Consider the following 27,384-nt stretch of genomic DNA (forward strand, 5'->3'; position numbering starts at 1 on the left):
AGGGTTTAAGGCCAAAGAATTTAAATTCATGCTTTATTTTTTTCGACAACTCATTTGCTTGTTTTGTGAAAAGCTTTCCTCTGAAATCCTGAAAGGAGTGGGATTTGCCTGTAAGTCGTTTTTGACAGAAAGCTTTTGAGTAATCCTTAGGCAAACGAAGTCAGAACTGCAGCGCTCTCCATGCTCCTGTCTGGCACCAGGTGGCACACGTGCTGCTGCTTGGAACTTAAGACTTGTGCAAAGCCAAACTGGTATTTAAAACACAAGGAAGGAATATCGAACTTCAGAAGCAATGCGCTAATGCCAGCTTTACGAGGAAGAGTGCATTTATTCTTGTTTGTTACGTATAAAACACAGATGAAAAGTGTAGAAGTGCCAGAAATACGAATCCTGATCAAATCTGTATTATACCTGATAAAGTATCTGGTGATATTTCTAGAACGGGGGGGAAAAAAGTCATAGAAAACACTATTTGTCTCTACCACTGCCAGAAAAAGCTTCGTGGCATATAGAGTAATTTCAAGTTTTTAATCTTGAAGATGACGTGTTTTGTCTACCCAAACTCTGAGAGTGAGCAGAGTTGGTGCTCAGGAAGTTTGGCACTTCTAAAGGATGCCCAGACCTTGCTCCTCTAATAGGAGTTTTCAAACTCCATGCTGGGAGGCTGGACCAAACTGCCTAAAAGAATTAGCTTCTTCAAGCCAGCAAAGGGCATGTCCCTGCTATGCAGAGAATAAGCTCTGTGTTACCTGCTCTGAAACCTCGCTACTCATTGTTGAGGGTTTCCATCACGAAGTACGGGTTAAACCTGGTCCTTACACTAATATGGAGGAAGGAATGATAACCAAAACTAGGAGCTCCACGTTGTGGTAACGACGGTGCTCGCAGGGCTGCCAAGCAAAAAGTGAACCCACTTAGAGTCACCTCATTTTGAGCAAAGAGGGGTCAGAGGTATGACAGCCATGTGTTTGGTGGTGTATGAGGGCCCATGTGCCTACAGGCTGTCCCCAGGTGCGAGGTGTCCCCGGGTGCAGGGCACTCCCGGTCGTGCTGGGTGTCCTCAGGTGCGGGGTGTCCCCGGGTGCAGGGCACTCCCGGTCGTGCCGGGTGTTCCCGGGTGCGGCGCTCCGAGGGCCGCCCGGCCGGGGCAGCCCCTCCCCTCAGGCGGTCTCGCGCCCCTCCCGGCGGGCCGGGGCTGTTCCGGGGCCGTTCCTGGGCCGGGCGCGGCGCGGTCCCGACGGCGGCGCAGGGCTGAGCCCATGGCGCTGGCGGCCGCCCGAGCGCGGGCGCTGTGCGCCCTCAGCCCTCCGCACCCTCTGGGACAGGTCCTGGCCGCGGCCCGGCGCCGCTGCAGCGAGGCGGGAGCCCCCGGTGCGCTGCCACCCGGAGGGTACCGGGCCTGGCAGGAGCAGGCGGCCCGCGACCCCGCCGGGTTTTGGGCGGACTTGGCGCAGGGGTGGCTGCGCTGGGACAGCCCTTTCCACACGGCCTGCCAGCCCGGCCGGCCCGCCGGCACAGCCCGCTGGTTCCTCGGGGGCCGCCTCAACGTCTCGGGTAAGGCGTCCCCCCCGCGGCACCGCCCGCTGCCGCCGTCGGGCTGCCCGGGAGCCGTCCCGAGGGCCGGGTTCCGCCAGCGCCCCTCTTTGGGGGGGAAGACGAGGAGTTCGGTTGGGCAGCGCTGGGAAGAAACCAGCAGGGAGTTGCGAAATGCTGGAAGCGGGGAGAAAATCCGAAGCCGGGATTAAACCCGGCTAAGCCTCTTGCCCTCCGATCGGCGGAGATCGGCCGCACCCCTGTTGCCGTGCCGGCAGAAATGCCCCGGCTTCGGCTATGCCGGCTTCGGCTTCCCGTGGTGGCTTAAGATGATCCACAGGTGGCGAACGGTGCGAATCCCAGTCTTTTGAGGCAGAAGCGGCAAGGTTTTTTCTCTTTAGAACGAGGATCTTGTTCTTTTCTTCCGACTTCACCACTTAACGTGAAGCAAGAGTAAAATTCTCCACGACTGTCCTCACTGCCCTTGACTTTCATCCTGGCCGTATCTGCCTTGAAGTCTCTTCTGTGCCGTGGCCATGCCCAGTGGGAATGAGCCCCAGTCCCACCTAGGGTACAACTCAGTGGTGAAGTCTTTTAACAGGGATGTTCGTTTCTGACCTTCATTTCCCGTTCCTGTGAGAGTGCTTGAATCAGCACTACCGGTTCAGTAGTGCAGTAACGGTGACATCTCTGGACACCGTTTTTTTCACAGTAAAAGAGGAAACCCTCCTTAGGTCTTCCAGAACATATGGGAGCATCTCCTCCCAGGAGATGATTCCCAGCAGTGGATCCCAAGTTTATGGAGATGTGTGTACAGCCCTGGTTCTGGCACCCAGCAGTCAGAGGATTTTAGGCAGGCTTTTGTCTTCATTAATTCCTCTTGAAAGAAAGGTCTTGTCTGAGCAGAGACTTACAGAGATCTGTTTCTTTCTTCTGTGGAGTGGGATCAACACCCTTTTCTGAATCCTATGTCAGATCTCTGAAATGCAGATTTTAGATCATGCCTTGGGTCTGGTTCTTCAGCAGGCACTGAATGCCATATAGTTTTCTTTGCACATGTAAAAAGAAATCATAGACCTTTGAAACAGATGCACAGAATTAAACAGGTTTGCTATTCCTGGTTTTCTTTTCAAGCATGATAAGATGGTACTTGGGCACAGCCAAGTGACTGTTTTTCTGTTAGGGGGCTCCCTTCGTCTCAGTTTGAACACTGGCTACAGAAACACGGCAACAGTTCAGGTCCCTGACCCAGAACATCTTGTGTGCTCACCTCCCAGCACAGCTGAATCTTGTGCAACCAAGTCATCTGATACCTTTTTGGAGGGACCTTGCGATAGGATTTGGGGACCTGTGAGCTTCAGTGCTTCTGGATTTATTGCACTGTAACTCCTGGGCAGGAGAATAATCTGGCAAACTACTGCATTTCCAGCCAGAACACCGTCTTGGGAGCATGTCTTACTGAAATGAATTGTTTCTGAGTGTTGTCAAGGAAGCAACATATGGAAAAACCACTAGGATATAATAGTAAGGGGAAGGCCACTTAATTCTATTTTGTAAAATGAGCAAAAGGTTCTTGTAAGCCTAAGATCAGGAAGCAAATAATAGCATTTGGCTCTGGTTCACCTGCTGGTTCTTACTGAGCACAGAGCTAAAGCTCTCACTTGGCTCAGCTGGGGATTTCTGCAGCAGAAATTCCCTCTGAAGGCCAATGTGGCTGCTTGTGAGTAAGAAATGCTGCTTGGGCAATGAATACCCCTTAATGTGATTTACTGTAGTATGGTGCAATATGTGAGGGTGTTGATGCAAGGAGCTTGGAGGTGGGAGTTGCAGTGTGTTGTGGACCAAACTGCAGCAGATCCAATTAGCTATGGATGGGGAGTAGAGGAAACCACTGTGTAACTGCTTAAAGCATTCCCCACTGGAGCTTTCGTCCTCTTGTGTTAGGATGGGTTAAGAAATTGCTTTATCTCCTTTACAGTATTGCTGCAGGATTTTACATTAAAAATAAAAGACTTTAACTGGCAGAAGACTGCATTTGCAAATTTCTGAGATTGACACTTGGACTTGTAATGAAATGTGTTGAATTCTGAGAGACTTCTTTCTCTGCACACCTTTATGGGCCCATTCCTACCCTCCATGTGGTGGTGCAATCACAAAAAAGCCAAAGCTGACTCCCTGGCTGCAGTACACAGCTTTTGTGGCACTTAATTTATCTGGAAAAATGAAATCCTTTCCGACCGGTATTAATATTTCCAGGAAATATGGTCTGAAACTCAGCAATTTTTAGAAGAGTTTTCTCTGAATTATGTGGCAGTGTCCCTGACTGCTTTTTAGTAGTTATCTATTGAAATAAAGTAACTGCCTTTGAAAGATTACAATGCAATAAGCAAGTATTGTATAGGCTTGGAATTAATACTTTACAAGGATGCTCTCTAACCATCAGGCAACTTGCTACTGGACGTGCAGGCGGATTTCTTGTATGGATTCTCTAAATTTCTTCAGGTTGATTGCTCTCCCTAAGTCCTCTACCTCAAGTTGTTGAGGGGGAGAGATGTGCCTTTAAAAGGTAATTTTATGTCTTTACATTTTAATAGGTGTAGTACATAGCTTGAGACATGTTAATCTTTCCCAGATGTCTGGTAATTTGTAGATGTTTGTACTCGGAGTTTGCCCTAGATCCTACAGTTTTAGATATTTTCATTTAGCTGTGATTCAGCTCTTCTCTTATACCCTGGAAAAAAACGTGTCACCTGAGGTTTATTAGAAAATCCAAATGGTGCAGTGCTAAACGTGCAAGCTGGGGAAGACAGTCTGTCGTATTTATGTAGTGAAATGCTGCTCTGGGGAGCACAAACATCAAAAGGGTGTCTCATCTTTGTGCTACTGGGAGCAGAGGAAAGATTTGGGCTGGCTTAAGCTTAGCCAGTGGAGCTAAGCTGAGCTGAATCAGCGATGGCCTCTCATGGGGTTGCCATCTCTAAGGCAGCTGTGCCAATTAAGTGTAGTATTTGTTGTACAGCTTTACTAGAACTGCAAATGCTGTTTTACATGAATGTGTGCCTACTGAGCTAACAACTGATGCTTCTTCTTGCACTAACTTGCTGTTACTCTTGACCAAGTTAAGTTTACAGAGCACCTTGCATGTGATCAGGCTTTGTTTAAACCTTTGGGTTTTTTTACAGTAAATTGCTTGGATCAACACGTTGAAAAGTCTCCGAACAGAGTGGCTTTGATTTGGGAGAGAGATGAGCCTGGCACTGCAGTGCACGTCACTTACAGGTATGGCACCTTCTCAAGATGCTTTATGACGCCTGGCAGTGTGGGGGAGCAGGAAGTGGGACCTCTGTGAAAGTCTGCTTTCTTCCAAGGTACTCCCAGCACATAGGACGTGGGACCACAGCATTTGAGGTTGTTGTGTCATGATGAAATAGCTCCTGAAAAACGAAGCCGTGTTGCTACTGAGAAATTATATTCTTCCTTTGGGTTCTTCGTGGGGAGGGTTCCCTGATTTTAGATACCTGTAGGTAGTACAAGGTCAGAGGTACAGTGGATGTAAGTTAGTGGCAGCTACTGAAAATTTCAGATTGAGATCTGGCACATCATCTGGTGATGATGTTGATCAGGCCATCCTGTAGGTTCCCTCTTTCTCTATGTGGGGGCTTTTAGAAGAGAAAGGCTTGGGGTTTTTTTAACTCTTGCTGGGAAAAAACCTGCCAGTTTTGCTTGTTAGAGGTGTTCATGGGAAAATTTCTGTGAGCAGCTTTTGGTTTCAGCACAGCAGCAAATGACTTGGTGCAAACGTGTGGATGGTCAAAAGCATGATACTGAGCCCTGGCTGGAGGGGATTTTAAGCTCCCCATGTTCCTCTTCTTCATCCTTAGTGCAGTTTAGAGCAACCTTGAGCTGCTCTGAGTGACACTGACTTGCAATTGCTGCTATAGATTTTAGGGTTTGTTAGAATACGGCAGTTTTCAAGCATATTTCTCTTCTCCTTGCTATGTGCCCTCATTTAGGAGACAGTCCTGCCTACAAAGATGCCTTTTACGTCATCTGTCTCTCTACTGAGAATTAAAGCTTTCCCAGAATGTATGTTTCTCAGTGCATGTTTTAAGGAGCCAAAAGTTTGATCTGCTGAATCTCAGGGAGCCAGATGTGTGATGTCCTGGTTCAGAAAGCAAAGGAGACGTAGAAAGTCCTGGCATCAGACTTTTAAAGAATGTTTTCTGGAGCTTGTTGGGACTCTTAGAGGTCCTTGAGTCTGAATAGGTTCTGGTGGTCTGGTTCACCTCCAGGCTTTATTAAAGCACTTGAAAGCATAATTCATTGGAGTGAAGAAGCTAGTCAGCAGGAAGGAGTGGTTGTACAAATAATTATGAGAGGTTAGTGCTTCATGCAACAGAAATAAACACTACCTGATATAAAGCTGCATTGAAAGAGTGCATTGGTTTTAATCTTGGTATTGTTATTTGAGAGAATGTTTAGGCATGCTATGATGTAAATGTGTTGTAACAAACTGGGTATCTTGGCTAAATGCTTTGAGTCTTGCTTTTGCCATTCTGATGGTAAAAAAAAGGCCAAAGGTTTTTCCCTTTAATTGTTTATGTACAATATGTTTTTCTCCCAGGTTTATCTACTTTTACGTCTCTCCTTATGCATCAGGCATGAAAACTTGGGGTGGTTCAGAGGTGAAAACTGTGCTCAGATAAGGAGAGCAGCCCAACAGATAGCACAGCCTCCTTCAAGGCAACTCTAGCCTCTCCCTTGGGCTGTGCTACTTGAAATGGGCTGAGCTGCTCCAGACACTCAAACCATCTTCTCGGGATCTCTGGAGATATAGAAAGGCCTTTCTTAACAGCAACAGAACTGGATTTTTTCCTGGCCATGATAAAATGCATTTGGAAGAAAGTATATTTTCAGCCTGAAAACATGAAGACAAGTAACCCATGTCTAAACCCCTCTTTGTGCAGTGTTACAAAGATACAGTAACTAGTACCAGAGAGTAGAACATCCAAGTGAAAGACAAGTTGACAACTTCTGTTTTCAAACTTCTTCCTGTGTTTGAGAGCCATGTTCCTGTTTCTCAAGAGACTTTGGTCCTACCACTCGATAAAACAGGTCACTTGGTTCTCTGCTTATCTCATTAAACCAGGAATAGTATTGTTGAGAGCAGTGATACTGAATGGGTATGTACACAAGAAGAGAGTAAAAAATTTTGCATTTTCTGTGGTCATTGAGCTGCATTGTTGCAGGTTTTAAATGGTGCAGTAAGGTTTCTCCAAGGTGTGTTGGCACTTACCTCCCTTTGCTGCTGAGCTTAGTTGAAAACTTTTTGCAGTAGTGCCTTATTTGAGCTAGGAATTTTGTAAGGGAAAGCATATGAGAGAAGGAGATGGCCCAGAAGCTGAGATGCTGCTGGAGTAGTCCCTCTGTGAGGCTTCTGTAGCAGGGTGGTCTCTGCACACCACCCTCAGCCTAAAGAGGAAATGAGAGGGATGCTGGACATCTGTCTTTGGCAGAGGAGATAGGCTCCTTTCCTTAGGATCTGAATGTGCTGTTAATGGGATGGTAGTGTTACAGTAGCACTCTAGGAAGTTAAAGCCTTTAATTTGGGCACTGCTTATGGACCAGCTTTGAGTAAGGTCATGGAACCTCAACTGGGAGAGTGCTGTCCAGGGCTTGCATGCAGAGGAGTGCAAGACACCATTTTTTTTACATTATCTGCTTTGCAAAGCCTGCTGCTTTGAGCTGCTTCTCCTTATAGATAAGCCCTGTGTGACACAAGGAAAGATGCAGCTGCTGGCATGGGTGCTCTCCCTTCTCTGGGTAGTTGTCAGGGGCAAGAAAACAGCTGAGTGCTGGCCCTGTTCCCATCACAGCCTGCAAAGGAAGAACGTGGCTATACAGGAAAAGGGCTGGAATAGGCTTTCTCCTCCCTGAGGAAGGGGAAAGCCTCCATCAGTGGGACCTCCTCTGTGCATTGGCAAGAAACACAGCTGCACTGGAAAGTGCTGTCCCAGCTTGGTCATCTTTGGAAGAAATAAGAGCCTCCATTTGCCTCTGCTGCCCCACTAACTGCCTCACTTGCAGTGGACAAAGAGCAGCTGGGCTATGCCATGAATCAGCCTACATCCCTGTGACACTTGTCAGCAAGGTGGGTTGTACTTGTGCAGCAGAGTTCAAGTGCTCTGTGCGAGGAGAAGAATCCAAACATCTCCTGATTGGCAAAAGTACACAAAACCATAGGTGAAACATTTCATTTTCACATGAATAGATGAGTGCTGCCCTTACAAGCTCAGTTGTGATGATCTTTTTCACTGCTGAGTTTTGTCCAGTCTCTCTAGCTGATGCAACTCAAGCCTTTCAGGAAAAAAAATTCCCTGGCCCCTCTTGCTTTTTCCCCCTTCTGGGTTTCATTTCTATGAAGTGGATATTTAGCTAACTTTCAAATTATCTCCAATTTTGAATGGGAAGGCAGAAGACTTGCTTTTTTACTGCTTTGTGACAACAGGGAATACAACCCTCCTGGGATTTGGTGGCTGCAGTCAGCAAAGTGAGGACAAAGCATGCCAATCAGTTGTCAAGATGTCTGGCTCTCCGGAGGCTAAACCACTGAAACTCCAGTGGTAGGGAAGTGGCTAAGTAGCAGGACTGTGCTGCTATGAGCTGAGAGCTGAATTTATTGGCAGAAGGGTCCAGCCAGACTGGGAGTGTTTTGTCCTTCTTGGTGGATATTGTCAGGGCCCAGGGGCTTTGAAACCTTGCAGAGGAATTCCCCAGCACGTTGCTGAGCCTGGGTTTTAAAGGGTACTGTGCCTTATATAAGCAGGCAGAGCTGGTGGCTGGAGCTGTTGTGTTACAGCCTCTTAAAGTTCAACAAGTGGGAATGTTAAAGACAGAAGCTAAAGTTATGCCAGACCTCCACCTATCTGACATGGGGTTATTTATTCTCTCTGGTGTTCCCTGGTTTACCTAGACCTCTACAGTTTATCCACCTGTGAGCCAGTATATGCTAGCATTGCAAAATTAATGGGAGCTGTGTGAAGTGGACAGCAGTATGCATTAGCTAAAATATTTTTCAAAAGGGTTGCAAGCTGGGTCTCAACAGAAGGGTTTTAATTTACAAAGGAGTTCACTCTGGTGCAGCAAATGTTGTGGCCAGAGGGAATGTTCAAAATGCAAAATAGAAAGTAGGGAGAAGAAAACTGAAGGGCCAGAAATTACGGTCTTAGGTAGGTGGGACAGAAGCAGTTGGACATCTTCATGAACCACATGACAGCTGTGCCTTTAAAAAGCCAATGGATTCCTCAGCCCGAGCTGAAATAGTTGCACTTGTATTAGAGATCACAGTGAATACTGCCATTGGAAGCCATGTTGGTACGTAACCATTGACAGCAAACTCTTTTCCATCTTTCCAGTATTGGTTTCTTAAGTTGAAGTTGCAAGTAAATCTTGCCCAGGCTTTCAGCTTTCCCTGTTCAAGGCAGTTCATGGATTTTTCACTTTCTCACCTGAAAAAGGTTGCAGGGGGTTTCCCTTGCCTTGGGTTCAGGATGTCTGCAGGAAGGCTGGGCATTTGTCTCAAATGCTGCACAGTTCTGTGGGGCAGCAATTCTGCAGCGTGCTTGTTCCTTCCCAAGATATGTCTGGGTTAAGAACTGGCAATGTGTAACATGCTGGCATGTACTAATTGCCTGTCTGTTAGATAGCAAAGTGTGTTTGAAGGAGTGAAGGAGTCAAGGGAAGGATTCCTGACACAGCATTTCTGCTAACTCCCTTTCTTGAACTGGAGGGGAAGCCTGAGTTGCTGCTGCAGGAGCCAGAAGCCACACCTGATGCTCAGGGACTAGTGGATTTCTTTGTTGGAGTTCTTGGCTTCACCCTTTGTGCCTATTCCCCCGTGTGCTGCACTGCCAAGGGACCTTCAAGGCCTTCCTTCTTGGCATTTCAGAGTACAAAGAAGGCAAAGCGAATAGATCTGTGGGTAAAGACTGCTGTGTATTGTCTGTTAACTTGCTCATACACTCTCATAAAGCCAATGTTAAATTGGAGTTAATCATAAAAAACAATGAGAGCTTTTGCCATCATGGTCACTGAGTCCTGAATAAGCAAGTGAGCCATGCAGTTGCTCAGAAAACACATCGTAGCCAGAGATACTCTGGCATTTCTGCTCAGGAGAAGGAGGCTGCAGCTCTGAAAGCACTCGAGTGTTTTCCATTGCAGATAAGTAGTTTTTATTTTACTTTCTGACAACTGCCTGCCTGGAGCTTGTTTCACTTCCTGTGCTCTGCAGTTGAGCAGTTTAGTTTTGTTTTGGCTCTTTACTATATATCCACATTGAGATTTTCTCTAATGCAGCCTCAGATAAATTCCAGACCAGAAAATGTGACCTTTTAGGACAAGGCACCAAACCAAACATGGGGTGAGAAATCGTTATTGCACAGAGTTCATGAACTCAGTAAGAGTAAGCAAAATAATAAATCTGACAGACTGTGCACTTACGTAGACAGTAGGAACATGCATGGTCATGAGGGGCTTGGGAAGGGGTAAGTGAATGTTGCGCTTCAGAGTTTAGGCTGATCTCTAACCGTAAGGGATTAGGGAGAAATTCAGTCTGGGGTGCAGCCACTCCATACCTGATTTCTACAGGATTGTGGTCTCTCTGCAGTCGCAGCTGTTGCCAGCTACTGCCAGACAACAGACACTTGAGCATGTCTGGCCACTTCTCTGAGTGCCTGTCCAGAAATGGACTATTTATTTGATCCTATGGGAATAGTATTAAAATAAATAATATGAGGTGCTGTGCCTTGGATTTGAGACTCGTTTTCCTTGTCTTCTAAAAGATGGGAGGGAAGTGGTGTCCCTCCAGCCATCACTGGATCTATCGTCATACTTTCTCAGTGACTGTGTTTCTTCATGCCCTCACAGTGCAGATGGAGTTTTATTCTATGGAAGTAAGATGCCAAGTTTTAATATGACATTTCCAAAGAGGAGCTCTTGGGCTTTCCCTATTTCCAGCTTGCAGTGGAAAAGAAAGTTAAAAAAAGAAACAAAGCAATTTTTGATGAGCAAGGAACTTTTCATTTTATTTGCAGCTTAGCCACCAGCTGAAAATTGGTTTTGTTTCTTTGTTTTTTCACAGCTGTGGTCAGTTCTGTGACAAGAGGACACATAAGATATAGATTCATGCTTTACAGCTTATTACGGAATGCAAACCGCCAAAACTAATTTCTTTATTAACAGTATGGGGGTCCCTGGGGGCATAGCTTACAGCCCCTAAGGGTTCACAGGTGACAGATTGAAGATGAGTTTCCTAGGGAGTAGAAGATATCTCTCTCCTCTGGGCCTCAGAGAGTTTGTGAACCCAGAGGACAATTTTCATTCTGGGCAGACTCTGCCAGTCTCCTCCTCTGAGCTGATGATTCATACAGGACTGTTCTGCTGCCCCTCCTAGGGTCGTCTCCTTTGGCATGAGACCACTCCTCACCTGGTACAGTAGCTCTTGTTCCTGAAGCCTTTCCACTGGAGGCATACAGAGCTGTTCAGTTCATGACAGCATCTTGGACCCAGGTGTACCTGCAGTCGTCTTATCCCCTGTGCAGAATAAGTGTATGTGCAAGCCTTTGCCCACAAACTGCTTTTTCATTCCTTAGAGGAACGTTTTTGCTGTTAAGACAGCTTGTTGCAGTGGCGAGCCCCATGAAAAGAGCCTTTGTTCCTGTTCTTGGTGTTCCCGAGTTTCTCTGTGCAAAAGTGGCTGCAGTTTTATTCGGAGCAGTGCTTCTGTTCTGCAAGGCTGTTGTGCTCTGCGGCATGGCAGGGTTAAGTGACAGCAGAGGAAGTTGGGCTGCAGGTGATCCAGCTTTGATGAAAGTCATGTAAAATCTGCCCCTCACACTGGTGTCTCGGGACTTCTTTTCTTCCTTATGCATGTAAATGCATTGTTTACCCTTGCAATTTAAAGAGAATCTACCAGTTGCGGAGCACTTCCAGCAATTGCCCAACTTAAAAAGTTCTGGGAGTCTTTAGGCAACGCTTCCATTTCACCTTGTGTTTATCCCACATTTGTTCCCAGTAGCTTCTGACTGAGCCTCATGCGTAAAAAAGGTATCAAGGATGGCCAAAATGGACACTGACTTCTGGAGGCAGAAGGACAACCACTGGCTTGCTGGCTGCTCTACCCACATCACAGCCTGGCAGCTCCAGGCAGTGCCTGTGGCTCTCTCTTACTCATCCTTCTGCAGCCAGCACCACTCTCTGCCCTTTTTTCTCCTCACCGAAGTGACAGGAGCAGTCTGACTCTCACCATGCCCCAGGCCACCATTCTTTAAAATGCAAAAGCTGATGTGCCCAGTACTGCTGAGATGAGGTCCAGAGGCGATGTGATACCTCACTCATACACAAAGAAAAGTTCATCTTTTCTTTGTTCCCCCGTGTAAAACAGGTTGTGTGGTCACATGACAGTGTTGCTTCTGTGCCTGCAGGGAACTTCTGGATCTGACTTGCCGTCTTGCCAACACCCTGAAGAAATACGGGATACAGAAAGGGGACAGGGTGGCCATCTATATGCCCGTGTCTCCCTTGTCAGTGGCATCCATGCTGGCTTGTGCCAGAATTGGTGCTGTTCACAGTGTGGTCTTCGCCGGATTCAGCGCAGAGTCCTTGGCTGGGAGAATCATGGACTGTAAGTAGATGCAGACTGGGGAACAAACTCCTCTGGGACAGTGGTCCGAGACATATCCCAGTTCTCTGTTGAGTTTACTCTCCTCCGTAGAGTGCATTGAAGAGCCTTTTCCTTAGGGAGAGATGTAGTATCCTCTGGCCTTAAAATACTTTATAAATTGCTTAACATTCAGTGTGAACTGGGTTACTGCCTGCCAGCAATGAAGCTGGAAGGAAAACCAGAGCTTAGGGATGGGGTCTGATTTGTTCTTTTGCAGTGTAATTGCAGTGTTTCTTTGATACTCTTGCACAGTACTAATTCTGCATTCTCAATAGTAATCCTGTGATTTATGTATGGTCCTGGAAGTGTTGGCAGCCTGCATCTGCTCTGTGAGCCCTTGTACCAGCAGACAGAGCTGTTCTCAGCTCTCAGCACTTGTGTGATTAGGTAAAAAGTAATGCTAAAAGTACTGACAGAAGAGCTAAATAGCAAGTGGCTCATGTCCCGTAGCAGTCACATCACTTTCTTTATGGCTAGTCTGAGGGAAAAAGTCTTACAGAAATTTTCATGGTTTTTTCCTCTTTTTAGTGGAGTTAATCTATAGAGAGCAAATACACATCCCTCATATTTGGCCACCTGTGTGGAGGTTATGGACTAAAGAGTCATTTCTCTGCAGCCACAGCTCTGTAATAACGTTGAGTGGTGCAATTTGAAGTGTTCTGCCAGATTGCTGCTGTGTGCTGCGGCTTCCAGGTAGTACAGATGAGTTTCAGAAGGCTGCAGGTATCTCGGAGCAGGGTGACACCTTCAAGAGGCTGCTGAGCTTTGTGCTGTCCATGTCAGTTTGTAATGGATGCTTACACGGAGCCTCAGAGAGAGGGGCAAAGGTGCTTGTTCACACAGATCATAGGAAGTCTTGCCCTGGTTTCAGTGTGTGAGCTGTCAGCCTAAAGCAGTATCATTCATTGTAACACAGGTAACTGGGAGGAAGCTGCTCTGCATGTCAGCTTTGCTAGACAGGAACTGAGGATTTAAATTACAGTGAGGGGTACTTAGGGTAGATGTTGGGAAAGACTTTCTCATATTCATGATAGGCATTGGAGTGGACTGGTGGGGAGGGTAGAATAGATGCCATTGGAGCATTTTAGGAAGACTGAACAGATAGTTGTCAGAAGTGGTTTAGCTGGAATGGGCCTTGCCTTGGGGTGGGGGAGATGGACTGGATAACCTGTGGAGGTTCCAGCTGCCCCTAATCTATGTGTGTCTCAGGTTTTAAAGTTTTTTCATCAGTGACACTGACTGGTTTTGATTGATAATGGTTCTAAGTATTTGACACACATGTTGTCCTGTACATCATCCCCAAAAGTAATGAAAGTAGGGTGTGCACACTAGCCTGAAAGGCAGGCTGGTATGTCTGCTAATTCTTTTTCCTCTTAGCTGAATGCAAAGCAGTTATCACCTACAACCAGGGAGTCAGGGGAGGCCGAATCATAGAGCTGAAGAGGACTGTGGATGAAGCTGTGAAGAACTGTCCAAGCATCAAACATGTCTTTGTGGCTCAGAGGACAGATAACAAAGTCCAGATGGGTGACTGTGATATTCCCCTTGAAGAGGTATGTTGTTGGTAAACCTTGCCTGTATTCCTGATGTTTCTTGAAGTATGTGATGTTTACTGTGCCTGGGAAGAGAAATATGGTGAACTAATAAATGTAGGGACCAGCTACCACAGGCCTCTCTGAGAAACCTGATGCGGGGCTGTTCAGAACGCATGTAACAGTCTTCCTGAATGTGTAGATCATGCACACTGTAGTATTTGGCTTTGATCTTTGATCTGCTGTGGGCTACACTAGGAATTGGCAGCCGGGAAAGACAAGGCAGTCTCCATGGCAGTTTCCTTGCGTTGTGTGTGCTGAGCTTAAAAGCCTAGGAAGCAGCTTGGCACTCTGGTGTAGCTGTACCAGGCCTGACAGTGATGTCTGGCCTTTATGCTGCCTCTGGAGCAGGTTTTCAGTGTGTGCTGCTCCTCCTGTGCTGCCACAGACGCTCGCTGGCGCTCCGGATAACTTCTTTTAGGTCTGAGTGTTGGCTAGGATAATCTTTCTCTCCATCTGTGCCTTTTGGACTTGAGTTCTGCTCCTTATATCATCTGGATCTTCATCCTCAAATGGATTGCCCGTATTACAGTCTGTTAGGATTGTGAGTCGAAGCAGCTCAATCCACATCTGGTTTATATCAGCACAGGCAGGGATTATGCTGCTCCATTTTAGTAATCTTGCAGACAGTGCTGAGATTTAAGGAATGAGTGTTTCCTGAGACCCAGAGGGCACTGAGACCATTGTCACTGTTGTTGTTATACTGTATTCAAACACTCTCTTATGGTTTGCATGGGCACTGTTGAAAGGCAGTGCAGAAATAAGTTCCTAGAGAGGCTTAATACAGCCTGTGAACAGTGTTGCTCCACAATGGGAGGACTTGGGATGTATTGGGAGTATTTAGAACCTGTGCTTCCTGGCAAAGAAAGCAGCTGTTATTTTTATGTGTTTAGTAGAAGTAGTTGTATCAGTTTTCTAGCAGCAGTTAACAGAAACTATTCGTTCTAATAACGCCTGGAAATCATCCATCTGCAGGCCAGATAATTGCTCAAGGGTCTGTGCTGGTCACATGAGATAGGAGCAACTACTACTCTTAAGTTAAACAGAGAAGGCAGGTTTTATTCAGAAATTGTCTTACTCCCTACTCCACAAAGAACATTTTGATTATTTTCCTTAGTCTGCCAACAGCCTGAGGTGCTTTAGTGATCCAAGAGCTGAGCTCAGTACATTGTCAGTTGTAGGGTCTGAAACGAAACAAGAATGAAACAGTTAATGCTGTTAACTCTGTCATTACTGATCTTTACAGCACTTGTGCTTTCCAGCTCTTGTGCAATGCCTTACTGCAAAATTTAAGCTCATGTTATAATGGAGCATATGAGGACTCCATCTTTGTTTCAAAAACTGACAAGTCAGCCCAAATTGGCAGTGCTGAAATGTCACAATAAATACCTGACATGAGCAGCAGTGCTGTAACTCAGAGGCTAAGAATTATACCAGACTGTGAGCTACATTTTATTAAGCTTTGTTTGTCAGACTGGATAACTCAGAGGCTAAGAGTAACACCAGACTATCAGCTATATTTTATTAAGCTTTGTTTGTCAGACTGGACCTGCTGATAGTAGTATTCACTTGTAAATACAGTATGTTTACAGTGTATACTTGTAAAAAGGCAGTACCTAGAAATTCCTACAAGGAGCCACCTAATAACCCTTGCAGGAATCATTCATCTAGTACAGTACAGGGCTCAAGAGACACAAGGCAGCTGTGGTATTTTTACAGCCATATGCTGAGCTTTTGGAACACACTGATTATTGCAAGTTTGTACATGGATAAGAAAAATGTTCAGTCTCATCCTGAAAAATCTGGGTAGACAAGCCCTCTGCTGCTAAAACATCCAGTGAGCACAAGTACCTCTTTCAAAGCACATTATTTCCCCTTCCTCTGTTGGACTGAGCACACAAGCTAGACCAAAAGTTTGCAGGAGAGTAAAGCACTCTCCTCCTTGGTAGAAGAAATTAGAATTTGAGGATCAAATGGACAGGACAATCACCCACTGCTGGGGCCAGAGAAGGGAAATGCATGCACAGTTTAACTGTAGCACTGCAGTTTTAAAAGGAAAAGAAAGGTCCTAAATGGTACCCAGTCAGCCTTGCTGCTGCTGTCAAGTGTGATTCATGTTTGCAGTCACACTTTGGTTTTCTACCAGCAGCTTGCAAAGGCTTGAAATGTAAGCAGCTATGACACACTATATTTTTCCTGAAGTGTTATTTTATCTGGCCAGTTCTTCTTGACTTCTGTGCCTAGCAAAGGTGCTGGTGGAAAGGTTACACGCTATGCATCCACAGGAACCTTTCCACTAAGTGAGCCCATATAACCCATGATGTATCCATGGACATTTGTGAGGGGACAACAGCAGTGGTGGTTCTTGTCTCTGGACACTGCTGACATGCTTACAGAGGGAGTAATGGTTGGCTCCATATAGCTAAATCTTTCTGTCATTACTGCCTTTTATTCCTCAGGAGATGACCAAGGCAGCTTCTGTATGTACTCCGGAGAGCATGGACAGTGAAGACATGCTTTTCATGCTGTATACCTCAGGCAGCACTGGGAAACCCAAAGGAATCGTTCACACCCAGGCTGGATACCTGCTGTACGCTGCTCTCACGCACAAGGTAACTCAGATGCATCCTCTGGGAAAAGTTCACTTACCTTCCAACTGTGCTAACGAGAGAGACTTGGATTAGTGAGGAGTGCTGTGTTCTCTGTTTGCTGCCCAATTGGCTTATTGGGTGTAAACAAACTGAAAAATACCTGAAACTGTGTAATTTATCTTCAGGATTTGTTCCTGGGGAATAGGATATTATGCAAACCTGAACCTTAGACTTATGAAAGGAAGGAAATTGCAGTGCTGCTTTTGCATTTAAAATGTGCCAGCATTGACTGCCCAGAATTTGCAGCTGAGAAGATCCTGATAAGTATCTTGCTGGCATTGGTAATGTGGATATTACTGTAGTATTTTGCAGTGGGTGCTAGCCTTTTTTATTTCCTAAAACAACATCTTTGCATAGCACTTGTCTGAAGAACAAAAATTGCATGTCTACTCTAGTGGTTGCACCTCTGCACTGCTTTTCTGGGTAATCTAGGCAAAATGTTTTAACCTCCTTTCTCTTGAAAAAGAAAAGAGTCAAGGCACTTCTTCTTGATGCTTCTGGTCTGAGCTCTGCAAATGAAAAGGCAACAGTGAAATGAGGAGAAGACTAGGGAAAAATCTTCATCTGACTTTAGTGGTATCACCCTGTTTGTAATCACAGCAGTTCAGGTGGAGGTTTTCTTTCTTTAAGCTGACACAGTTGAATTTTTAGAAGATTTAAATGTTCAAGTGTCAGACTTCTCTGCATATGAAGGGCATTTGTTACATCAGCTTTTTTAAGTGACAGCGTAATCTCCAAGGCATCTCTTTCTTAGTCCTGAAGACAGATCCTGCACTCTGGTGCATTTTCTCCACCTGCAGAGTGCCTGAGAGGAAAAGGCACTTGGAAAAGTAAGTTGAGAATTGGCTATCCTAGGTAGAGGGATCAGCTGTGACCTTTGCACGCTCACATGTGGCACTCTTGTCACACACTCATGGGTTTTTCTTTTAGTTCTAATCCATAAAGCTGACTTTGCTGTATGAGTCAGGATCTCTTCACCATACGGTTGAGTTGTTAGTTAGGTTTACAATGGGAAGTGTTTTCCATAACCAAGACGAGATAATGAGATCTTCAAGATCTTTATCTTGAATTTGATGAGCTGGGAGAGGGTAGCATCTGGAAAGCAGTGCACTGATACAGAGAAGCTGAGCAGCTAAGAATATTTCTTAGAAGATGTTTTGTGGGCACCTGTCAGTTCCTCCAGCTCTCTCATGGAAATCTGTTGATGTTGGTGAGAGGTCTGAGACCTTGAGGTCTGCAGTTTCCCTGAGACTCAGAGTCAGTTCTCCAATGTGCACTGCCTGGATTAGGCAAGTTTAGGTATCCAGGGCTCTGGGCTTTGGTTATAGCTTTGTTGTTCCAGCTGATCAGCTGCTGGTATAGCCATGCTTTATGTATTTTTGAAAAAGTAGGCAGGAGCCAATAAGTCCTGGTACTGGTCCCTCTGACTTGCTTCCTCACTGTGGATTGGTCTTTGTGCTGCTGTCCTGCATGCTTGGCTCCACTTGCCCTGTGCACTCTCTTTCTCCCATTTGGATGTCCAGTCCAGCACCTTACCTTTAAGCTCTTTGCACCTACCAACAGAAAGTCAGCTGGCCTTACATTTATCTTTGCAGTATGTATTTGACTACCAGCAAGGCGATGTTTTTGGCTGTGTGGCTGACATTGGCTGGATCACAGGACATAGCTATGTTGTGTATGGACCACTCTGCAATGGAGCCACCTCTGTGCTCTTTGAAAGTACTCCACTGTACCCTGACCCAGGTGAGGAAGTGGTGGGAAAAGGTTTGGCTGGACATGGCAATGTGACAAAGGAGGTTTAGAAACCTATCCAGCATGACCTACCCACTCAGGAGAGGTAAGCTCTATTTCTTTAGAACGTGTGTCTACAATACTCAGGAACACCTGTTTATCCAGGAAAGGGGGGAGGGGGGGAAATTGTTATTGCTTTTGCTCTGTACTCACAGTAGTCACAGCTTCATCTTTGCCTGTTACCCTTTCAGCTGAGCATTTGTAGGGGTATGTCAGTGCTAGATGGCTAAAAAACCTGTTTGTGATTTTCCAGGTCGTTACTGGGAGGTGGTACAAAGGTTGAAAATTAATCAGTTTTATGCAGCACCTACGGCTATACGCTTACTGCTGAATTATGGAGAAGAGTGGGTGAAGAAGTATGACAGATCTTCTTTGAAGACTTTGGGTTCAGGTAAGGGATGTAGAATCTTCATCTGAAAAAGGCAAGAGGTTCTAGCTGGTGAAATAAAGGGGCCAGAGAAGTTCAGCTGACCACATGGGATATGGTTAAAAAGAAGATGATAAAGCAGGCTCTGTGTCTGGCTGTTCAAATATTTTCTCAGCAGAAGAAGCAGCAAACTAACTTTGGGGCCATTGAATCTGTGACTGCCTCTTTCCTAGCTTATTTTGCAGGATCACATTCTTTGCTAAAAAGATGTATCCAATAGTAAATTACCTCACTTTGAATTTTACTGACATAGCTGGGCCCAGCAGCATTTTTCTGCATTATTTCCTTTATGATTCGGGAGGTTCTTAAACATGACCTACATTGATTAGTTACTTTAAGTGATATTCCTTGCTTGCCTGTTGGTCTTCCTGGAAAAAGTTCTTAGTTACATAAGTGCATTGCAGTCCTTTATGCATCCCAGCAAAAATGCTGTAAGCATTCTGCTTGGAGATCATGCATTCAGCTTGTTGTGCACCAAGAGGGAGAATTAACTGCCTGCAACTTCCTGAGTCTCAGGCCACTTTCTTCTTTTGGTCTAGTGGGAGAGCCCATCAACAAGGAAGCTTGGCAGTGGTTCTACCAGGTGGTGGGAGAAGGGCGCTGCACCCTCGTGGACACGTGGTGGCAGACAGGTAAAAGGCATCCCTGGGGAGCGGGCACCCTGATCATCAGCAGGCTGTTGGTGGTTAGAGGAGTGTTAATACATTTCAGTTTGATCGAACAAGTCTTTCAAAAAAACCCTTCTGGCATTTTGATCAGCTTTTGATAGTCATTGGGGAGTTTCAGCACATAATAGCAATGTAACAACATATAAAAGCAATAGCAATGTTGAAGTGTTGGTTTTCCTTTCCCCTCTAAACATTCCTTGATATTTCGAATGCTGGAAAATACCAATTGGTGCTAGAAACATGAGGCAGAGATTGAATTTCTGGTCAAAGCTGGCAGTAGTCAGCTTGAATTGCAAAACTCATTTTCAATTGTTTATCCAGCTGTACTGACCCTGTTATGGTATTGTCATGCAAAGGCATTTAAAACACCATATCTGTACTTAGGTGTGCTTTGTTTTCTTTTCTGGGAATGGTCAGAAGAGGATAGAAAACTGAGCTGTGCAGTCAAAGGGGCCTTGTGCAACTACTTAAGTAGATTGGAAAGGAGTGAGTGGAGGTTTGTTGGCTGCCCATCAGGTGGCTGTCACAGAACACAGTGGCTGTCACCCAGCAGGGCTGCTGGGGAGCACCTTCTCCAGGGAGTGAATTGGTATGCTGTAGTTGCTTTGGCCCTGAACCTTTGATGCCTCAAAAAGGATGCGCTTCTGTTTTGGTAACATGCTTGACCCAGCTGTGTGCATCAGTTAAGGCTTGTTTTCTGTTTACAACCTACTGGACAGAGTGACTGGCTGTCATAGATCCCAGCCCAGTTGGAGCAGAGCTGGTCTCTGCCTCCTGGTCTCACTGGCCAGCAGAGGAGAGAGACTATGTGCTGTACTCCAGCTTGGTTTGTGTTGCCTAGTGGGGCTCTCCACTTGCTGGAGTCCTGCAGCTCTTTCCCAGCTCCTTCCTCAGTACCCAGTCTTTTCTGGGCACCAACATTCAGGAGTTGCTAAAGGTGTCTTGCAATATGTCCTTCTCAAATTGTGAGATCCAATTTACCATGGAGACAGCAGCACAGCTGCTGGCATTCTGCCTCTTCTGAAAAGTAGTCATCCCTACTCTGAAACTGCCATTGAGCAGAATATTCATTCCCTTTCCAGTCAAGCTGCTCCTGATTTCATCCTTACTCCTGCTAGCAGGCTCTCTATCTCAATGTGATGAATTTTCTTCTGGCACACAACGAAATTCCATTTAATCCAGACAGACTTGCATCCTCTCTTTTATTTTCAGTTTTGAAATAAAACCACCTCAGAATTCAGAGCAGCAACATTAACTACTATATACTTCAATTGATTATCTCTTAAATCATCTTGGTCCCTAAATGCTCAACAGAAGGAAAGATGATTGGCTAGGTCTTTCCTCATCATGTGCTTTCCTCATCACTGCTCTGAAAGAAAATACCATAGAGAAGCAGTTGATTACTGTACACTGATGTAGTTGAGAAGAATCCATTTTTGCCCTAACATTTTTTGGTTTGGTTGTTAACTGGAGCATGCAGTGTGCATACTGTGTCTTATGTTTCCTTCAAAGTACAGGGTTAGATCTTGTATTTAATTCTATTTTTCCTGGGGTTTTGGAGCAACAAGTATCAGGTGAGAGGTTAAAAAATATTCACTGGACAGTCTGTTAGTGCAGAGTGCTTGGTCTTACCTTGAACCAGGCATAGTTTTTCAGGTAAACATTTACCAGCTCCTGGAAGCATAATGTAATGATGAATATTCATGAAATTGATTTTGTTTGAAAGTAGATTCAATCATGCTCCACAGTTGATACTTTTAATAAAAAGGAAGCCAAATTAATCTTGGAAAGATTATGTATGCCATTTGAAGTTAAAATGAGTGTGGAAAGAGATCATGGGAACAGTTTGATGGATGGTGGTTGTGGTCCTGCAGTGTCACCTATCAGATACCTCATCAATGTATCGTGTTAATTGTGCTGCTCTATGCAGTGTCTTCTACACTATGATGTTCTCTGAAGCAGCAACCTGTTGCCAGCTAAGAAAGCCTGGTAGGCATATAGATCAGCAAATGGTGATTTAAGAATCCACTTGAAAGTCTTTGAATGAGCAAATGAGTGAGATAGCAGTTATGAGAAGCAATTTAAATAGTGTGGTGTGTGCAGATGAGACAGATGAATAATTCCTATGGCTCTTATTATTAAGATGTTAGTTAGTGCTGTGTTGTGATTGACAGTAATAAAACAGAATCAGAGCTGTGTTTGAGTTTTAGGTGTAGTTCTTTACAGTGCAGAAGAGACAGTAGGTGTTTTCACTTTTGTCACTGGTTTTATAAAAAAGTACAGCCATGAACAAAAACTGATTTTGAAAGACATCTCTGAATAGGCCTTCAATCACAGAATCATAGAATCATAAAATAGAATCATAGAATCAGCTGGGTCAGAAGGGGCCTCTGAGGTCATCAAGTCCAGCCTTTGATCCACTACCACCGTGGTTACTAGACCATGGCACTAAGTGCCACATCCAGTCTCATCTTAAAAACCTCCAGGGATGGAGAATCCACCACCTCCCTGGGCAGCCCATTCCAATGCCTGATTACCCTCTCTGTAAAGAATTTCTTCCTAATAGCCAACCTAAACCTCCCCTGGCACAGCTTGAGACCATACCCTCTTGTCTTACTGCTGGTTGCCTGGGAGAAGAGACCAACCCCCACCTGGCTACCACCTCCTTTCAGGTAGTTGTAGAGAGTGATGAGGTCTCCCCTGAGCCTCCTCTTCTCCAGGCTAAACAACCCCAGCTCCCTCAGCCTCTCCTCACAGGACTTGTGCTCGAGTCCCTTCACCAGCCTTGTTGCTCTTCTCTGGACCTGCTCCAGCACCTCAATATCCTTCCTGAACTGAGGGGCCCAGAACTGGACACAGTATTCGAGGTGTGGCCTCACCAGTGCTGAGTACAGGGAAAGAATCACTTCCCTGGCCCTGCTGCTGGCTCATGTTCAGCTTCCTGTCAATCCAAACTCCCAGGTCCCTTTCTGCCTGGCTGCTCTCCAGCCACTCTGTGCCCAGCCTATAGCGCTGCAGGGGGTTGTTGTGGCCAAAGTGCAGGACGTGGCACTTGGCCTGGTTGAACCTCATCCCGTTGGAATCAGACCATCTCTCCAGCTTGTCCAGGTCCCTCTGCAGAGCCCTCCTGCCTCGACACTCCCTCCCAACTTAGCGTCATCCACAAACTTGCTAATGGTGGACTCAATCCCCTCATCTAAATCATCAATAAAGATATTAAACAGGACTGGGTCCAACACTGATCCCTGGGGGACACCACCAGTGACCGACTGCCAACTGGATGCAGCCCCGTTCACCACCACTCTCTGGGCCCGGCCCTCCAGCCAGTTCTTAACCCAGCACAACCTGTCCAAGCCGTGAGCTGCCAGCTTTTTCAGGAGTGTGCTGTGGGAGACAGTGTCAAAGGCTTTGCTGAAGTCCAGGTAGACACATCCACAGCCTTCCCCTCATCCACCAGGAGGGTCACCTGATCATAAAAGGAGATCAGGTTGGTCAGACAGGACCTGCCCTTCCTAAACCCGTGCTGGCTGGGTCTGATCCCTTGTCCATCCTGTAGCTGTTATGTGATCTGCTCCATAACCTTGCCAGGAACTGAGGTCAGGCTGACAGGCCTGTAGTTTCCCAGGTCCTCCTTGCAGCCCTTTTTGTGGATTGGCGAGACATTCACCAACTTCCAATCATCTGGGACCTCCCCAGTGAGCCAGGACTGTTGGTAAATGATGGGGAGCAGCTTGGCAAGCTCTTCTGCCAGCTCCCCATCACCCTTGGGTGGATCCCACCTGGTCCCATAGACTTGTGGCTCAGCAGGTCAGGGGGGCTGGATTACAGGGGGGCTGTTCAGATTCTTATCTCTTTCTACAAGCTCCAGAAGCCAGCTGTCCTGAGGACAACCTGTCTTACTGTTGAAAACTGAGGTAAAGAAGGTGTTAAATACCTCAGCCTTTTCCTCATCTTTGATAACTATATTCCCACCCATGTCCAATAAAGAATGGAGGTTTTCCTTGCCCCTCCTTTTGCTATTGATGTATTTGTGGAAGAACTTTTTGTTATCCTTCACAGAAATGGCAAGATTAAGTTCAAATTGTGCCTTTGTCTTTCTAATTTTCTTTCTACATGACCAAACTATATTCCTACACTCTTCATGAGTAGCCAGCCCTTTTTTCCATAATCGGTAGGCTCTCTTTTTTACCCTAATTTCTTTCAAGATCTCCCTGTTCAACCAGATCAGTCATCTTCCCTGCCGGCTTACCTTTCGGCAGACTGGGACAGCCTGCTCCTGTGCTTTCAAGACTTCCTTCTTGAAACATGTCCATCCCTCCTGGACCCCTTTGTTTTGAAGAGTTGTTTCCCAGGGGACACTCTGAACCAGTCTTCTGAATAGGCCGAAATCTGCCCTCCGGAAGTCCAGCATGGAGGTTTTATTGATGGCCCTCTTTGTGCCCCTGAGTACTGAAAACTCTATAATTTCATGGTCACTGTGCCCCAGATGGCCTTTGACCACCACATCTCCCACCAGCCCCTCTCTGTTTGAGAACAGAAGGTCTAGCAGGGCCCCACCCCTGGTAGGCTCATTTACCAGCTGGAGCAGAAATTATCTTCCATACACTCTAGGAATATCCTAGACTGCCTCTTCTCCACTGTGTGAAGTTCCCAGCAGACATCTGGCAGGTTAAAGTCACCCAAAAGAACAAGGGCTGGCAATTTTGAGACATCTGCCAGCTGCTTGTAGAATAATTCATCACCTTCGTCATCCTGGTTGGGTGGTCTGTTAGACTCTCACCAGGATGTCAGCCTTGTTGGCCTTCCCCCTGAGTCTGATCCACAGGCATTCAACCTTATTGTTACTGACTTCAAGTTCTACAGAGTCAAGAGACTCTCGAACATATAGAGCCAAGCTTTTGTTGTTGGCATGATCTTACAGCAATTTAGACTGGGCTGGTGCTTCTGAAACCCCAAAGTCCAGTCTATCTGTGGTGGCAGACAGCACATACTCCACTCTGCTGCCAGGTGGGATTTATCAATGGTCTATTTGAATGCACCCCATCTCCTGCTCAGACTCTGCTGCCATTGCCTAAAGTCCAGGTGGATTGGCACTGTGTTCACAGTGTGGGCACAGGTGATGTGGAAGCATGGCATTTCTCTACCAACTCTACCTCTGAAGAGACAGGCTCCATAAAAGCAGGGTAGAGCCTAGAAGCCTTGATAGCTGTCATATGTCAGTGGCTAAAACTAGTATTTTTAGAACAATTTAAAATAGGTCTTCACCTTGCAAATAATTTTTAAAGCACCCTTGCTACCTTACAGATCCCTTTGGAACGTGACTTTATGTGCAGCTGGCTGCAGGATGTGTAGGATATGGCAAACCCCATGTTGAAGCATAGCTTGCAGTGTTGTATTCGGGATCAGTACTAGCTTAGGAAGAGCAACCTTCAGTTTAATGAGGGTCCCTGTTCAATGCAGTTTTTTTCTGTGCAAACAGAGAACAGCAGGTGTCTGCCATGCTTTTTCCTGAAAAATACAAGTACCTCTTTTCAAAATAAACAGAAACATGAAGTGGATGCATGCCTGTCAGTGAAATGGGGAGTAATTCTATGTGTAAGCCATATGTGAAACTATTTGCTGCATGTCTAAAGTTTAGAGACTCTCAGAGAACCTTCCTCATAGCTACATCAGGGCAGCTGGATCCAAGTTTGGGGTCAAATTCAGTCTTTCCAACCCCTAGTTTCAATTTTTACAACCTCAGCAAAGCTGGTAGAGGAATGCACTCTTCATGTGGCAGAACATACCTTTATTTATTGAGTTGTATTTTTAAAAGCCTTCTGTGGTTTTGTTTCTCTCTTGTGTTTCTGAATTAGTTTTAGAATAGAAAAGATCTCATTAAAGTTGGGATCTGATTTAATGTTCATCCCAGCAGGAATGAAAAAGGATGATTGAAAGGTTCAATTTTGACTAGAAGATAAGCTCAACTTACATGTAAGGGATGGGTTAATCTCTTACTCTGTAATAATAGTAATTCAGACTTCTGAAATGCTTTTCGTGCTAACCTTAGACAGCTGTAGAAGCACCAGTGGGAGATAAATCCCCTGACATGCTTATGCTTTCCCTGTAAAATCACTTCTGGTGTAGGAAATGGGGCTGGGTGAGTTACAGCTCACTGCAGGGTTGTGCTGCTTTCAGATTGCTGTGCTTCTTGGTGTTGCATAATTCCTTCCAAGTGGCTTTTTCTTGCAAAGTGGCTTCTCTGTTTGCTTCTCGACCTAAGAAGAGCTGGAATTTGCTTTCATCCAGCATTGAATGGACTATATATATTTGGTTCATTTGTGTATCATTTGTCTTCCAGAAACTGGTGGCATCTGCATTGCCCCACGGCCTTCAGAGGAGAAAGCTGAGATCGTTCCAGCTATGGCTATGAGACCTTTCTTTGGGATTGTGCCTGTGCTGATGGATGAGAATGTGAGTTGAAGCTGTGCTGGGTGCCCAAAAGAGAAGCTGGTATGTGTTTCTGCCTTAATCACCTTTCAGATGGCAAAGGAACAGGATCCAGAAGGATGCTTGTTTCTCCATTAAAATGGTAGAATAGATGAACAATTTATATATATATATATTGAGCATACAGATTTGCCCATACAGATTTGGCAGCTGGGCATTGCAAGATCTCAGCAAATGTCTAGAAGAGTTGTTTACATTTTCGGCACCACTTTTATGGTCTTGCACTACTTCCAGTTAAGAGCTGCTGCCTCCACTTATGAGAGAAATCAGAAGACTCACAGCTCCTGGGAACCACAGAGCTGAACAGTTGGAGCAGTGCATGCAACATCCAGTGACGTGGCAACACTGGAACAGCCAACAGGACCGCTGGAGTTTTCCAAAGGAAATGCAAGGCATGAGGCCCTGCATGTCTGTGAGAAAACTGGTGCTAGTCTGTGAAGCTGTGTGGATGATCCCCATCTGCACTTCAGAGCTCTGTTAAATAGTAAAGCATGTGTTTTCTTCCACATACAGTTTGGTAAGGGAACGTGGCAATTACCAAAAGCGAAAGTGGAAGGCAGAGGTCCAGGTATTTCTCAGCTAGCCTCATCCCAGGCATCCTCTGGCTGCTTGGCACATCTTTGCTGGAATTGCCCTGTGGAAAATCACAAGACTAACTTTTCTTTTAGTCTTATCTGTTGTGCTGCTGGCCTCAAGGGGTGAGGAAGGCACAATACAGACAGTGCAATGCATAATAGCTCCATGAGTGGATTAATTTTCTCCATCTGTGGCCTTACACTGTCAGTCTGCATTGAGCAACAGGGTGACTCTTGCCAGATCAATGACACAGAAGCCCTTACTGTTCCTATTTTGTTCACCTGATCATCCTTTCTGTGCTCAAACCTGCAGGGAAAGGTTATAGAGGGCAATGATGTGTCCGGAGCGCTCTGCATTGCCCAGCCGTGGCCTGGCATGGCGAGAACAATCTATGGAGATCACCAGCGGTTTGTTGATGTCTATTTCAGAGCCTACCCAGGTAAGGAAAGTGCCAGGGGAGAAGGCAGTTTGCACTGCAGTATAAGCACGCTGAATATTTTCAACAGTACTTTCTCATATTTCTGTACTATCCAGATCATGGTGGCTTGGGGTATGTGTCACATGTTGCAAGCATGCACTGATGATTTTAAGTAGTGTTGACCTTTATAGCTGTCAAAAGGGCATGTATTTTTTAGAAAACTTTAATGCCTAAGCTTTAAAGTCCAAGTACTTTTCTTTGGAGCTTTGTGTCCCACTTGGAAATAGGCATATTTAATGGAAAAATACCTCCTGCATCACAATCTTACACTTGCTGTCACAGGCTGCATTTTTGAAATGTGGTCAAGTTGCATCTGGAAGTAATTAGAAGTGGCAGGGAAACTTTCTTTTAGGAGATTGAACAAGAAAGACCACTGTCTTCACTCAGGAGAACAACTGAAGGGATTCAAAAGGGGTAGGCAATAACTAGAGAGACAATCCTGATAATTGTACAAAATGG

At 45.6% G+C, this 27,384-nt stretch overlaps 1 protein-coding gene across 2 annotated transcripts in view; it reads left to right on the top strand.

Annotated features, from left to right (window-relative positions):
- Positions 1–1,135: 1,135 nt before the first annotated feature.
- The window catches only part of LOC127473292 (acetyl-coenzyme A synthetase 2-like, mitochondrial), a 38,929-nt gene continuing 12,680 nt past the window's right edge, over positions 1,136–27,384 (top strand). For both annotated transcript variants that reach the window (XR_007905360.1, XM_051792716.1), the window contains exons 1-10: positions 1,136–1,554; positions 4,716–4,812; positions 12,015–12,214; positions 13,631–13,806; positions 16,305–16,457; positions 18,092–18,239; positions 18,541–18,678; positions 19,254–19,346; positions 25,723–25,835; positions 26,760–26,886. Coding sequence is in view for 1 of the 2 variants with exons in the window: in XM_051792716.1 (XP_051648676.1) it covers positions 1,260–1,554; positions 4,716–4,812; positions 12,015–12,214; positions 13,631–13,806; positions 16,305–16,457; positions 18,092–18,239; positions 18,541–18,678; positions 19,254–19,346; positions 25,723–25,835; positions 26,760–26,886 (1,540 nt within the window). In the remaining variant the exon portion in view is untranslated. The remainder of the gene's footprint in view (positions 1,555–4,715; positions 4,813–12,014; positions 12,215–13,630; positions 13,807–16,304; positions 16,458–18,091; positions 18,240–18,540; positions 18,679–19,253; positions 19,347–25,722; positions 25,836–26,759; positions 26,887–27,384) is intronic.

This window comes from Manacus candei, unplaced genomic scaffold (genome assembly GCF_025592945.1).
Source record: "Manacus candei isolate 608988 ecotype Guabito, Panama unplaced genomic scaffold, ASM2559294v1 h1tg000035l, whole genome shotgun sequence".
NCBI classification, from domain to species: Eukaryota; Metazoa; Chordata; class Aves; order Passeriformes; family Pipridae; genus Manacus; species Manacus candei.